The 14,899-nt window shown below is 46.6% G+C and overlaps 1 protein-coding gene across 14 annotated transcripts in view; it reads left to right on the top strand.

The window, feature by feature from the left end:
• AAK1 (AP2 associated kinase 1) overlaps positions 1-8,914 on the top strand; it is a 105,581-nt gene extending 96,667 nt beyond the window's left edge. For all 14 annotated transcript variants that reach the window (XM_053401361.1, XM_053401374.1, XM_053401372.1 and 11 more), the window contains one exon: positions 7,222-8,914. In XM_053401361.1, the coding sequence (XP_053257336.1) occupies positions 7,222-8,351 (1,130 nt within the window). In that variant the 3' untranslated portion in view covers positions 8,352-8,914. The remainder of the gene's footprint in view (positions 1-7,221) is intronic.
• Positions 8,915-14,899: the final 5,985 nt, after the last annotated feature.

Here is a 14,899-nt window from a genome sequence, read left to right as displayed (position 1 = left end):
ACCAAGCACCTAGTTTACAAGATTTCAGATAGCTGTGCAAAACCCAGCCAGATGAGAGCCATGCCCCCCAACCTGATTTCCCTCCAGATGTTTTGAACTACGGCTCCCATAACCCCCAGCATCACACAGCCATGCTGGCTGGGACTGTGAGTTGTTGCTGCTGTTTATTGTCTCTCGCTTCCAAAAAATGAAACACTAAGCGACTTACAAAAAATGTACATTAAGAATGAGTATAAAAACAAGAATAAAACAGCTTAAAATACACAAATTATATATATAGATCCAGCTCCACACCACCCTGCTAAAATTAAAGAACCAAAGGCCTGGGTGAATAAAAATGTTTTTGCCTGGTGTCTATAAGATGGCAGCAAGCATGCCTCCCTGGGGAGAGCATTCCCTAAATGGGGGGCCACTACTGAAAAGGCCCCTTCTTGTGTTGCCACCCTTCACATCTCCCTCGGAGGGGGCACCTCAGATGAAGAATGTAGAGTCTAGGTTTGTTCACTTGGGTGGTGAGGGGCAGTTCTTGAGGCTACTGGGGTTTGTGGTCAGAAACATCTGGAGAGCACCAGGTTGGGGACGACTGGAGAAGACGGTGCAGGGAAAAGACAGGCCAACGATCTAACCCAGTAGAAGGCAGCTTTATATTCATCCCTGAGCCCTTCCAACAGTGAAGCTTGTTGGTGACTTTATGTATCCAAAGAAAAAGATACTCACTTGGACTTTTTCAGGTCTCCCATAAGTGGTTTACAAAAATAAGTGGTTTACAAAAATAAAATTATCAATAATAAAGCTAACGGCAATAATTTAAACTTTTGAAAAGTTTGAGTAACAACAGACTGAGAACAGATTGAAACTCGCACCAGCTTTCTAAACATCTGGGTAGCCTTGTCTAAACAAGGAGGCTTTTTTGCAGGTGCCCAAAAAGTGCAATGATGGTGCCTGATATCGAGACAGAGGGTTTCAAAATGTAGGTGTCAGTACATAGAAGGACATCACTTGGTCCAAGATGTGAGCTCATGAGTGCTTTCTTTGATGTCCTCGCGGCCTGAAGACATAGTCCCCACACCATCCTCATCAGATTAGTCCCCTGCAATATTGCTATCTCCACAGAAGACTGCACAATAAGGTGTGGCCTTTAAACCAGAGAGGTAGAGCCCTCCTGTGTGACCCTCCAGGTCTTGTCGACCTACGGAAAGGTTCAGTTCGCTGTAGGCGCCTTTTGCAGAGACAACATTGCCTCCTGCAGCTGCCTTAGGAGGAGAATGTTTCAGTGGAACTGTCCATAGTACTGTTCTTGCCTGGCCTCCAGTTTGACTTGGCCTGCCCTGCTTTGCCTTTGCCAGACACTCCCTTCTTCCCCTGTGAGTCTCAAGCTCCTACAGTGTAGGTGGAAGGAGGGCTGTAGTTCAGTGGCAGATCAGATCTTTATCTTGCAGAGGGTTCCAGAGTCACTCCCTGGCATCTGCATGTAGTGGTTGGGAATACTGAGTGGATGGACTGATTGTCTGACTTGGTGTAAGGCAGTTCCCTAGGTTACAAAATATGCAGGCTTAGAGCAGGGGAAGCAACACCAGCTTAAGCTCTGCCATCCTGAGAGAGTGACTACAAAAAATACCCCAATACTTTTAGCCTTTCAGAACCCAAAGCCCAGGTTTCCTCAGCCTTGGCCCTCCAGATGTTTTTGACCTACAACTCCCATGATGCCTAGCTAGTAGGACCAGTGGTCAGGGATGATGGGAATTGTAGTCTCAAAACATCTGGAGGGCCAAGGTTGTGGAAGCCTGCCTAAGCCCATCTCATTCTCAAACTGGACTTTTTTTGTCTCTCTGTCTCCAAATCTGCTTTTATTCTATTAGCACGCACACAGATCTTGTTTATATCTTGTTATAGCAAACCACCTTCACCCACAGTCGGATTAGTTTCTCCTGTTCAGAACAGTCAAGGAAAATCCAGCTGTTTCTTGACTAGTGAGTGAATACCCACTGACCATTCTGAGTCATTAGTCAATAATTTGCTTGGTCATCGATATGGCTAGGCCAATATCCCTAACCAATGCATCTGGGTTATGTAATTGAGTGTTTGGAATTAAAAACAAGTGTAAGGGTCCCTACACTGCTGTAAGTGTGTGTCCCCCTTTATTGTAGTGAATCCTTTTTGTGTTATTTAATGAAGGTAGCATCACTTTGTATGGGAAGGAATCACAGTTTTTTGTTCTGTGTTAATATTAAATTTAGTGTACTCTAATAATAAGATCTAGTAATTACAGCAGGGGCGGGGCCCTCAAAGCCCTTCTACCTGGCCCTTGGGACTAGACCAGGCCCCATGTTCTTCAGCCCTGCTTTGCGCTGTTGCCTGGCTCAAACACACCCTTGAGCTGGGGTAATGCCTCTCCCTTGCCTGGATGGAGGGTTGTGAGTGTGCAGAAACCTCTGTGCATGTGTGTGTACCTTGTTGCACAAAGTCAAGAGGCACTTCTGTTTCCCTGCCCGTTCTTCTTTATGTCTCTCCACATCCACCCACCCCAGAAAACTGCCCACAAGGCAACTTGGTCCTTGGGCTGAAAATGGTTCTGTGCCTCTGAATTACAGGGCGGACTCAGACATATTCTCAGAATGCTCACCACTATGTTGTCTGCAGCAGCTTTCTCCAACCTGGTGCCTTCCAGATGTTTTGAGCTCCAACTCCCACCATTCCCATCCCACACAGCTGTATGTTGCTGTACTCCAAAACATCTGGTGAGTGCTATGTTAGGGAAGGCTGCTGTATAGGATTGCAGCCTGAGTCCCATAACTTTTTCTTACCAATCATACCTGCTGGCTAGGAATGCTGTGCTGGAACCATCACAAAAATTCACGCTGGATATCACAGAAATGGGTCAGTATTCTAGACAGACCTTTAAACCGTCTCTTAGCTTTCTGCCCTTTCTCGTCTTGTCTGTAAAAAGCCAGTGTGGTTAAGAGCGGTAGACTCGTAATCTGGTGAACCAGGTTCGATTCCCCGCTCCTCCACATGCAGCTGCTGGGTGACCTTGGGCTAGTCACACTTCTCTGAAGTCTCTCAGCCCCACTCACCTCATAGAGTGTTTGTTGTGGGGGAGGAAGGGAAAGGAGAATGTTAGCCGCTTTGAGACTCCTTCGGGTAGTGATAAAGCGGGATATCAAATCCAAAACTCCTCCTCCTCTCTTGGTTTCTGGATCCTCCTTTCAGCACACTGGGCCTAGTTGCTCATCCCGTTGTCTTGGTCTTGCCCTTCGAGAGGGTCTCATCTATGCAAGAGGTGGCGAACATCTCAGTGGCTCCCCCATCAGTCTTATGCATCCTGCAGTACCAAATGTATTCAGGAGACATTATTGTTTTGATTATCTTACAATTAACTGGACAGTGCTCTTTATTCTCCCATGGACTATAGGCAGATGTGTAGGAGGTTTTATGTTGTTACTGAGCTATGCAAACTAGATTGGATGAAGACCATGGGGAATCCGTTCCTCAGAATGCATTGTGTTCCTGCACAGTTCCCATTAAGTCCCATGAACTTGTGCGGGAGGCATTTGCAGGGAATTCAGAAAGCCTTGGCTCATCACATAGTTTTTCAGCCTTTCTGCCAAGGAACACAAAGCAGCGTGAACTTAGGTTCCCAGGCAATGAGGTTCATAATATGCAATTTTGCAAGATGTTCCGCATCCTCACTGGGCTTCTCCTTCTGGTTTCAAAGTCTCAAGAGTCAGCTGACTAGTTGCAGGGCTGCCATTGTTGGTTTGAAACCTACTCAGGTCTCTGAAATGCAGTAAAGCAAAATCCTTTCTGCAGTTGCTGAAGAAGAAGAAAATGTATTGCCAAGTTCTTCAAAAGCCTGATCCCAGCACTGAGCAGGTCGCCATTCCAATTTGTATGGTGAAGATTTCTCTCCCTGGTCCTCATAGTATGGTTGCTGTATGTGCAGGAGGCCTAGGTATGCTGTAGACCGATTTGTGCACTCTTTTCTTTTTGAATTGCATTTTGTGTTTGTTTAATCCTTCTGCCATTGCATAGTTGAATAACAATATATTATGGCTATATGCAAGTACACATATCATTGCAGAGTCTAATTGTATAGAATAGATGAAATGCAATTGTGCAAGTACTGAACTGAACCAAAATGGGGCCTATTGAACTAGGCAGTGGGTGGGCAATGGGGATTTTATGCGGGGGAATTGTGCAAATCAGATCTTCATATGGGGCACTTGTGTCAACTGCTGCTTTAGATGGTTGGCGAAGTGAAGGGCATCCTCTGCCAAGCATGTGGGAGAGCTGTGTGGCACAGTGGTAGAAAGTAGCCTTGGCCCAAGGTGTTTTCCCTTCTGCAATATGGGGGTAATAAAGGGTAAGAAGGACTGAGCTAACATATGTCAAGCAATTGATAACGATCTTAAAGCACTATATAAATGCCAATGCTTTTTTTTTTTAATGAGGCTGGTGAAAATGTAGTTTGATTTCTGTTTTAGATCTCCTTGCTCTGGAATGTGAGAAGGAGAATCTAGACATATTTCTCTTCCCACCACACACACACCTTTCATAGCTTTAAAGTGACTTTCCTAGTTAGCACATCCACTAGGCTTGGAAGCAATGCCTGCTGCTCACCTGGAGCACCTGTGCATGTCTTTCTAGTGGAATTAGTGAGCCTGAAAGTCAAAGGAAGCCTGCCGCTTGCTGCCTTGAATCCAAACGCAGCAAGACAGGCTGGCTTTATTTGTATCCTGGCAAATATGACAAGCTAGTATTTAATGCAGATATACACACAGCCCCTCCAAAATAGAGAATATTTTAAAGGGCCTGTTCTTGCTTTTTACATTCAAATGGCGCCCTTAGTTCCTAGCTGAACCTGCATTTCAATTGGTTATACAGCAGCCAGCTGAAGCCATGACCCAATCCACTATTTCTCATATGCTCTCTTCTTCCTTACCCCTTTAGCTTTTTTGTGGTGGTGGGGACAGTTGCAAAGCTCATAGCTTTCTTTTGGGGAGGGGGATACCTGAACCTCTTGAAAAAAATGCATATTACACACCCAACGTTCAGAGTGGTTGTGTTTGAGATTGGGTTTTCCCCCCGCTAGGGTGCTTTCTCGTTACCGCAGTGGGAATGATTTAAAATATAAAAGAGGAAGTCCTGTTAATGGAACACTGCATATTGGCTTCAATAGGCTTTCTGTACAGCATGTTACATTGCCTCCCATTTCTTGCCTACGGTGGCCATGCACTTACAGTGTAATGTATCAAAGCAGATGGTCTCTCAATAAACAATCATTTTGATGCTTATCTTTGAAGTACTGTCTTTGATTATTGAAGAAAAACACCTAGTTCCAGTGTCCTGAAAAGCAGGTGACCTCCATTGGAATTCCCCCCCTCCAAAGAATGAACTACTTTCTCCCTCTTTTTTTAATTTAAAAACAGCAGCACAACAAGGACAGCCCTAGTCAATCTAAGTTAGGTTTGCAAAGCAAGAATTAATGCTCCAGGATCTCTTCAAACTGGAGGCATCGTCCACCTGTGCTCAGTGGTCTTGAGGACACAGCCTTGCTTAAGGATGTGTGAAGGGCCTGGCTAGATAAGAACAGGGTCTGCTAGTCCAGAATCCCCAAAACTGGCAGAGCATAGCCTATGTCCCCAGGTGGGCTGTGATCTGTGCTTTGCCCTACAGACTACACAGGATTTGGTCCCCGTCCCCCCGCCCTTCTAAAAGGGAGTGAGGCCCAAAATCCTGTTCCGTTATTTTAAAATGGATGATAGCAAATGCGAACGCTTTGGGGATTTGGTTCTCAACGGTTTAGTTTTCATGTGCCTTTTTCCTGTCCTCTTGCTAACATGAGTCCTATGCCATGATAACCTGCTACTATTTCTTGGAAGGTAAGCTGTCTTGTGTTCTGATGACTGTTTGTGTGATCCATCTGGCCTGGGAAAATAAATTTGGATTCCTCCAGTGAGGTAATAAGAGAAAGTCCTTCCATTTCCCCTTCATTCTTCTGCTTAACCAGGCATTAAGCTTCTACTAGTTAATATGGCTTTGGACTGGATTGAGCCAACATTGCAGTGGTTCATGCCCCATTCCAGCCTTCCCCAGCCAGATGTTTTGCACCACAACCCCCATCAGCCATCATGCAGCCATGTTGGCTGTGGAGCTGATAGGAAATGAACATCTGGAGGGTAGGAGGTTCAGGAAGGCTGCCATCATCTTTGCATCTACCGGGCTAGGATGTAAATAGAATGGCCACCATCTGTGATTAGCAGCCATTGCTCTTTGAGCAAGTGGGCAAGCCGAAATCCCCAGGCTGGTTTGTCCTCCTTCGCCAGCAAAAGATTAGCAGAGAATTTGAGTAGCTGGAGAACTGGCCTCTCAGGAGTCTCTTCATGTCCTGGAATCCACTAGGACTGGTGGCCATTCTTTAGGGTGGCTCGCAAAATTAAAAATCCAAAACACTGTCCCGAGACACTGGAACCTCCCTGCTAAATACTAAAACTCAGAGGAACAAACACCTCAGATTGGATTCATTCCAAGGCAGCAAATACAAATGTTTTCTTTTGTTCATATGGTTTGGATTCCCACCTCCCCACTAGCACACTCAGCAACAACAATTTGTTGCTGCATAATGTGGGAGAGAACCAGTGGGGATTGTTGGCCATTGGGGGGGCAACAGGCAGGGAGACAGGGTGCTGAAAACTCTCTCGCCAGCTAATTGTGCACCCTGTTCAACCCCACACTTAGTTTCTCAACACTTAGCAGAATCTGACCACACTATTCTAGTTCCTTCACTCACCACTGCTGCCTTGTCTTCCTTGTTTCAAATTTAAAAACACAAAACCAAAAGCGATGGTTGTGTGCTAGTGACCCTCAGCTGTGCAGATTTCTGTGTCTGCCATCCCACTCGCCACCCGCTCCAGTCATATCCCGAGGTTTGAATGTCTGTGTATTTATAACATCCTCCATCTTTTTCCAACACACATTTTTGTGGAGTCCTGAAATGTGAGAGGACATAGAGTCGTGTTCCAGTCTATGTGCTGTAATTTACCCGGCTTCATCTTTGCATATATTTATTTATTATTTCAAATGTATTTCTCCCTCCCTCCATTCCCCACCCCCACATTTGTGCTGCTGATTTTGGATCAACATCATAACACATCTGTGCCTTAGTTCTGCCAAGAGAATCCTAAGATCGGCAGGTTAACTCTCTTGTTTTATGCGTTGTAGGTCTTCAGGGGGAGCCAACCATCTATTTTGTGGTCAGCACTGAGCACGGTCCTGGAGTGTCTGCTGTTGGCTGCTTCCCGGTGAAGAAACGGCAGCCTGAGATGCTGGATGGAAGATCACGGAGCGCGGAACACGGAGAAGAATCGGAGTACTTATCGAGGGATGGTCCTTCCAGCAACAGCTCTTTCCACAGCAGTGAAGGGGAAGGGACGGACCACGAGGGGGACATCTTGGACTGCAGCGGATCCAGGCCTCTGCTGATGGATTCCGAAGAGGAAGAGGAAGCTTATAAACTGAACCCTCAGCATCTGGAAAGGGGTAGCATTCCCCAAGAAGACCTTAATCTGCAAGTTCCCCAGAGCATGGGGGTGCAGCTTGATGCTTTCCAACAACCCCCCGGAGGAGCTTCGGACGAGAGAGACGTCTTTGCCACAGCTCCATTCCGAAGCTCCATGACTCTTCACGACGACCTGGACATCTTCGCCAAAGCGCCCTTCGTCTTCAAGGGCCACGGGCTGGCGAAGCAGCAGGATGAGGGCGACGTCTTCCTGCGGGCTCCCTTCACGAAAAAGAAGAGCCAGGAAGAGTTTATGCCGCACAGCGAGGCAAAGGAATCTCCTGTCCCGGTGGGGTTCTTGGGCTCTGCTCCACAGTACACCTTTAACGCTTCCTTCCAGAACCTAGATACAGGGCTGCATGGCTCTCCTCTCTCGCAAAGTCAGTATCCTGTGGCCTCGCTGCCCCAGCCATCCGGTGCTCTCCCTCATTCTGCCAGAGCAAGCGAAGGCCCCGATCCTCCCAAAGATGCATCTCAAGAGCTGAGCAGCATCCCCAATGACACACTCCAAGCGCACACACTCCCCCAAGACGTCCTCTTGGGTTTGAAGGCCAACCAGCCTTTCCGTCCACAGTCATTGGCAAAGTATTCCCGTCACTACAGCCCAGAAGGGGACCAGGGTGTCGGCGCCCAGCCCATCGCAGCTTACAAAGTGGTGTCTCAGACCAACAAGCAAGCCATAGCGGGGTCCGTTTCTATCGCCTCTCTTTCTTCCAGGACTAAAGAGCTGCCCAGCTCTGACCCATTCTCCTCAGCCCCCTTTCCTTCTAAACTGGGAAAGCAGAAACCCTAAATGGTTTCCATTGTGACAGAAGGAGGAGGCAAGGCTTTGAATGCGTTATCAAGAGCCTACAAGCCCTTTGGGCAAAATTCACTCCGTACGTACCTAGAATGTCGAAACTACAGTTGCTGTGATACTCACCTGAATCATATGAAGCTGGTTTCAGGCTGTGAACGACTTCCAGGCTGTAAGGTTTATCACTTGCTTTTTAGATGCTCTTTCCCTCCCCACACTCCAAGTTTCCTCCCAGTGGGTCTTTTGTTTTTGTTTGGTTTTGGGTAATTATTTAAGCCAGGGAACACATGGGACAGAACTGATTACCTCTTGATAGTAGCACCCACTAAGGATTACGGAACATATCAACAGCACACCAAGAATGTTTCAGAAATGCTAGCTAGGTGGGACATTATTTAATTTTTCTAAGCAAGAGAGAAGGATAAGCACACTTTTATTTTAGTTGCTACTAATGAATCTTCCCTTAAAACCCGTAACTGTCAGTTTGTAACAGAAGTCTTGTTCTGCAATGTGTGTTTAAGCCCTCCCCACAAAAGGCAATTAATGTCTGGGTGTCATAAACCCTAAGTGACAGTGACTCCTTTCTGACTGTTGCGGAAGTTATACCCTCTGTGGAAATGGTAAGTGAAATGCAGAAAGCGTGGGAAACGGTGTTGGCTTTTGCATGTTCCCAAAGGGAGGGCTTGACTTTCCCACCTGCGATGCCTAGTTTGCAAAGCCAATTTTCTGTCAGTGAAACAGATCTATACCCAGATGCCACCCCTGAGGAGCACCCCCCGGGCTCCTCTTCTGCGCATAGAGAGGAAAGCAGCTTCCTAGTCTGGCCCTCAGCACTTCCACATACAGCATGCGCTCCCTTTTCAGAGGTTGCACCAGTTGTGCACCCACGTTGCGGATGGGCCCCATGGGTTTGCTGACAATGAGGGCGGGGCAGCCACCCCCCATGCACTTTCTATAAACTGGGGGCAGGAATGACAATGAGTGAGCAGGACTCCAGCGCATTGATGGGTTGGGTTCTAAACACACATGAGCTAATCAACAAGAACTTCTAGTGCAGTTATTTTTCTGGTGCATCTGGAGCTGACAGTGCTCAAACATCCCTTACTTTGTTTTCTGTCTCTTGGGGGGGCGGGGCGCAATGCTTTGAATCTCCAGCAGGTTTGAAAATAAAGAAGGGATGATGTGACAAAGATGGCCGTAGAGTGGTGTGGAAAGTGTTAATGTTAATTCCGCTGACCTCAGTGACGCTGTGACAGTTCTTGATGGCTTAAAATCTGATTCTACATCAAGGTCCAACGACTGAATAGTAACTTTTGCGAGTCTTCACTACCTGCTGTTTTATGAAGGACAATCTTGTGGTTTTTAACAGACAATCCAAGAAGCTGGTGCAGCACTTGTGAGAGAAATCCTTGTGAACTATTGAAATGTAATGGCAAGTTGACTTAATGGTAGTCAATTTTGTTGAATTGTGCCTTTTATGGAAAGGTGTCCTCACACCCTGTGGCCAGACCCAGACGTTCAGAAATATCCTGCCACCTCTTTTACCTCACGTTCTTACAAAGGAATCTTTAAGTGCCCCCTCCCTGAAAGGGCCTTGTCTGCCAATTGTCAGAGGCAGCCCTGCCCTAAAGTCAAGTGATGACAATTCGGAGGTGGTTTTAAGGGTCCAGCATGAAAGATGGATCTGGCCCAGGGGACACAATTCACCGGGCAGTTCTTCATGGCAACCTTTCCATTGAAATGCATGGGAACCTTCTTGTACAGCTTCCATCGCTTTGAATGGGGCTGGCACAGGAGAGCTTTCCGGCAGATGGTGCTTTGTGTCCGTTGGAGAAGAGGGTGGCCTTTGAATTTCCTGTCTCAGGCACCTAAATATATTGGGCAAATCCCAGCTATGACTCATGAGCATGGCTAGCTGGCTGGTCTCCCCCACTCCAAAGATTTTATCCTCTGCTTATGTGTTAACTGTTTGGTTAGGAGGGGTGGGGAACCTTAGCTGCTCTTGGTGGGACTGTATTTTATGGTTAAGGACCTGCTTGAAAGTCCTCAGACTCCGAAAGGGTCCTTAATGACTCAAGATCTTTCCTATTCTTTTGGTACTTTCAAATGAATTCTATAGCACTTTGTTACTCCAAATGGGGACATTTGGTCGGGTGGTGACTTGAGGCAGGCTTTGCTGAAGCATTTTTAAAAGTTCAGGAGACAGATGTGAAGGCCTTAACTGCTTTTTGGCATGCAACTTGTGAATCTGTTTCCTTGCTCCTTACTGCCAGCTGGGAGTCCTTGCACCTTTGAGGACGTTCCAGTCTGATAATGATCACGAAAAGGTTCTTTCGGTCAAGAGTCCAACTGCCTAGCAGAGGAAGCGATGTAGACTGTTAAAGCAGAAGATCTGCCCCAAGGGAATCACATGCTTGCTCAGCGCTTCACAAGAGCAGCCTGCTCCTGTTTGGGCTGTGTGGCCCTGCATCTTGAATACATTCACTTGGACTATCCCAGCATCTTTAGGCTAGTTTGGATGCACCTCTGTCAATGTGCAAAAAGTCCTTCCTGCAAGTTTTCGTGGCCCATCCGTTTTGCTGTAGAGCCAGGACTCAGTTTACCAAAAAGCTTGGACTCGGGATACTCTTCTTGTGAACTCAAGCACTGCGTTTGCTGTGAGTCCTTGCTGATATGTCAATCTTCATGCTGCACCTACCTCTACTCTTTAAGCAAATGCTGGCGTGCCTGTGTTTCTTGTTGTCTGATTGGTTTTTGACATCTTTTGCTGTAGTACTTGTGCAATTGATAATGGCTTGCAGGGAGAAGCAAAGAGGAATTTGATGCTGCTTAAGACCCTGCAGTGAGTTGGGGGAAATAATTCTTGGAAAAAGTGCTCACACAGACTTTTGTGCCTCCGTTGTTCAAAACACAGGCGACCGAGCAAACATCATTTTGAGCTTGCCTTTTTAAACAAACAAACAAACCTAGATGATTGCTTATCTGCTGTGTCTTCGCAGGTTTTTTTTAAAATATATAAATCAAATCAAGAAGACACCTTTAGGAAGCCATGCTCTGTTTCTCTGTGAAGTGTTCGCTAACCCATACATTGGAAGTTTAACTTATTTTTGTGTGTGCGTGTATTGGAGAAGAGAACTTAGGTGCTAGAATGAGAAAATTAAGAAATGCAGAAGATTTCATCCTTGCAGTGTTATAGATTCCAGTGTAAAATTCCAAGATGGAGTGTAGCCTGTACTCTGTTGATGGCATCTGGCAGCTCAGCTTTGAACTCTCCTTGATTCAGGGGGATGCATATTCAGTAGGAATAAACAGAAGCTGGAGCTAATTAGATTGCTGTTGAAGTCAGTGGCATTTGACCAATGACAAACAGTATTTCCAGTTCTAATTCTGCTCCTCCTGAAGGAAGTCAAGGCACTTGTTACAGTCAGTCCCGAAACTGCCGCCAGTATTAGTCGGGTGCTTTTAAACTGTTACGAAAACCCAACGTCACTCCACAAATAGTTTCTGAAGGAATGCATTTTGCTTAGTTGTTTCCCTATCCTTGCTGAACAAGACGGTACTTCAGCAGAGTTGTAAGTCACGGCCAAAGACCAAAGCACAGTTAGGCTCTAGCCCTCATAAGAAGCTCCATGGATGGAGTAGTTCCTCTCTTCTCCTCACCTACGTGAGAATGCACCTCATTCGCTGGAAAGTAAGGGGCACTTAGCCATTTTAAAACTAGCTTCCCCCTCATATGTGCTCACATTCCTAGGTGAGTCAACTTGAAATGTTGGGGTCACGTTCCTGCTGACCATGTGGGTTTTCTTCCCACCCTCATTTCTCCACCCCCAGTGCTTTGGATTACAACCCCCCCCCATGAACCCCGGCATCATATGGTCATGCTAGCTGGGACTGATGGGAGTTGTGGTGCAAAACATCTGGAGGGCACCAGGTTGGAGAAAGCAGAGCTGCGAGACTGTGACTTGCACGAAGGGGCTGGGTGGTGATTCCTGGCCCCACCTGTTCTTGTGAGGTAGGGCACATCTTCCTGGCTCACCAGGTGTTGCGCATCCCACAGAGAGAGATCTTCAGCTGAAAGTTTGCCCTACAGCCCTGGCATAGCAAAGGCCTGGATGATTTTCCCTCTCTGTTTTTATAAGGTTGCTTAGTAGATTTAGACAATCTTAATAAACTGTTCAGTCGTAGTCTGAGTGAAGCTTAATGACACTGTCATGAAGCCAGTGTTCTTCTGCAACACTGCAGAACTACACAGCAGCAATTGCGTCTGGGCAATCGTCTGCTTAGATGTGATGCCATGTCACTTAATTCCAGCAGGGCTTACGTAGGAGTTGCACCTCCCAGTCAAATCAGTGCAGCTAGGAATGTGTTTCATGGGTCTTGGTCAGCGGATGTGGAGCCATTGAGCTCCACTTTTCCCTTATGCAAATCATTCTAGCTCCTTTCATGTGGTTCAGATAGTCACCTCGTTAAAACCTCCCTAGTGTTGCCCTTCCAGTTCTGCACAGTGTTACTCCCTGTGTAGGTCTTGCTTCTCTGGTTAAGCTTTGAGTTGGGATCTGCTTCCTGGTACTGTGGCAGCTTTGTCTGTGGGGTGGCTGGTGGGGGGGGCCTATTGTAGAGCAGAAAGTTTAATTTTCCTGTTCCATTCAGGGGTTGGACAGGATCCCCTTGGGATTTTATGTCTCAGGTGCCAGAAGGATTTCAGCACAGTACAGTTTATCGCTAAAATATTATGGCTTTCAATCAGAGAGAGAGAGAGAGAGAGAGAGAGAGAGAGAGAGAGAGAGAGAGAGAGAGAGAGGCATCTGGTTGTCTTTCTTCTCTCCTTTGTGGAACTGCTCCCAGTTTAAACTGGGTTCATGTTGGCTGCCTGAGGCAGAAAAGGGAGAGGTTAGCTCCCAAGAACACTGGTTTTCCTCCTGAGGTTCCCTTCTCCCTTTCCCACCTGTGCTCCACCACCATCCCTGCACACACCCCCATCACAGTTGGGCTTGTGGGTCGCTGCCTCATGTTTGGGATCAGCGTTAAAGCCACAGGGCTATGAGATCAACCACACTGAAGGAACACACAGATTTCCATGGATTCAGCTCCCACCAAAGAACTCTCATGCTGCAAAGGTTTCCCCGCCTTCCTCCTTTCTTACGTTTGGTGGTTTTTAGATGTGTGTCTTGGGTGTAGTGACATTTCCTTCCATAAGTGTTTTTGACACAAGGGTACCTTGTGTGTCTCTGCTGTTGGAGCCATCCCTGCATCTGGACTTGGCCTGTCATGGCGCTACGACTGCAGCCGATTAGAATAGCGGCCGTTTTGTTCTTTCCTGTCTCTGTGTGTACACTGGGAACATTTTTACCTTTGTAACACTAGTCAGCTGTGATATCAGAGAGCCAGTCTCCCAGTAGCTATTTCTTTCTTTCGTTTTTTTAAAAAAGGGATTATTTCTTGTAAAGGAAGGCCCAGTGGTAATTGGATCGAAACACCTGGCCCCAGAGGTGAAATTGCAAATGAGAAGAGGGAAATCCATATGCAGATAATAAAAGAGAATTGTGACTCGTTCTAAAAGGCAGCTCTAATTGTCTTTACTGTCCTGGCAGCTTGAGGAGGTCCTTTGAGAGGGTCGCACCCTTCTGCTGCTGCTAATCTGGAATTGTCTCTGTGTGCAGTTATGAGTCATGAGACCAAGGCTTTGACTCCCAGCTCCTCTTGATACAGTCAGAACTCAACAGTGTTGGATATACCTCTCTGATATGATAAACTGTTTGGAGACTGGAGTATATATATATATTTTCCCACTCTGGTTGCATTAAGTCTTTTATGAAGAAATGTTAGCGCTGGGAACTTGTATGCTTTATTAAAAACTATCTGATTCAAACATCCTCATTTCGCTGTGTGCTTCTTCTTGCTCGTAAGAGTCTTTCCGAAAGCTTAAATGCAAAGGATGTGTCCGTATAAACTTGTTGATTTTCTGCAAATGCCAAGGGGGACCAAACCAAGAGCTAACTGGAAAACTATCCACCATTATTTCATCTCTCCCCAACTAAGTTTCAGTGCACCTTAAAAAATATTTGCCAGCAAGTTTACATTCCCCTCACTGTCAGTTGCCTTCACTTGCTCTTAGTGATGGTGCCATCTGGTCAAAGCTCATTGGGTGTAAGAACATCAGAAGAGCCTGCTGGATCAGGCCAGTGGCCCATCTAGTCCAGCATCCCTTAAGCACAAGCACAAGAGCTCTCTCCCCTCCTGCGGTTTCCAGCAGTTGGTATTGAGAAGCATAGCTATCCAGACATTTTGGCACCTGAAGCAGACTCCAAAACAGTGCCTTCCTCCCCACGAGAGAAGATCTACACCAGGAACAGAGCTGGGGGTGGGGTAGGAGAAAGATTGGGATCTGCTGCCTGATGGATCCTGCCACCTGAGGCAGTCACCTCACCTTTCCTCATGGGTGAGCTGGCCTTGGCCATCTCCAACTGGGGAGGCAGAGCATAGCCATCAAGTCTAGTAGCCACCAAAAGCCTCTCCTCCATGAATTTGTCTAATCCTTTTAAAGC

Source organism: Podarcis raffonei, chromosome 8 (genome assembly GCF_027172205.1).
Source record: "Podarcis raffonei isolate rPodRaf1 chromosome 8, rPodRaf1.pri, whole genome shotgun sequence".
NCBI lineage: Eukaryota > Metazoa > Chordata > Lepidosauria > Squamata > Lacertidae > Podarcis > Podarcis raffonei.
This window is presented reverse-complemented; position numbering and strand designations above follow the sequence as displayed.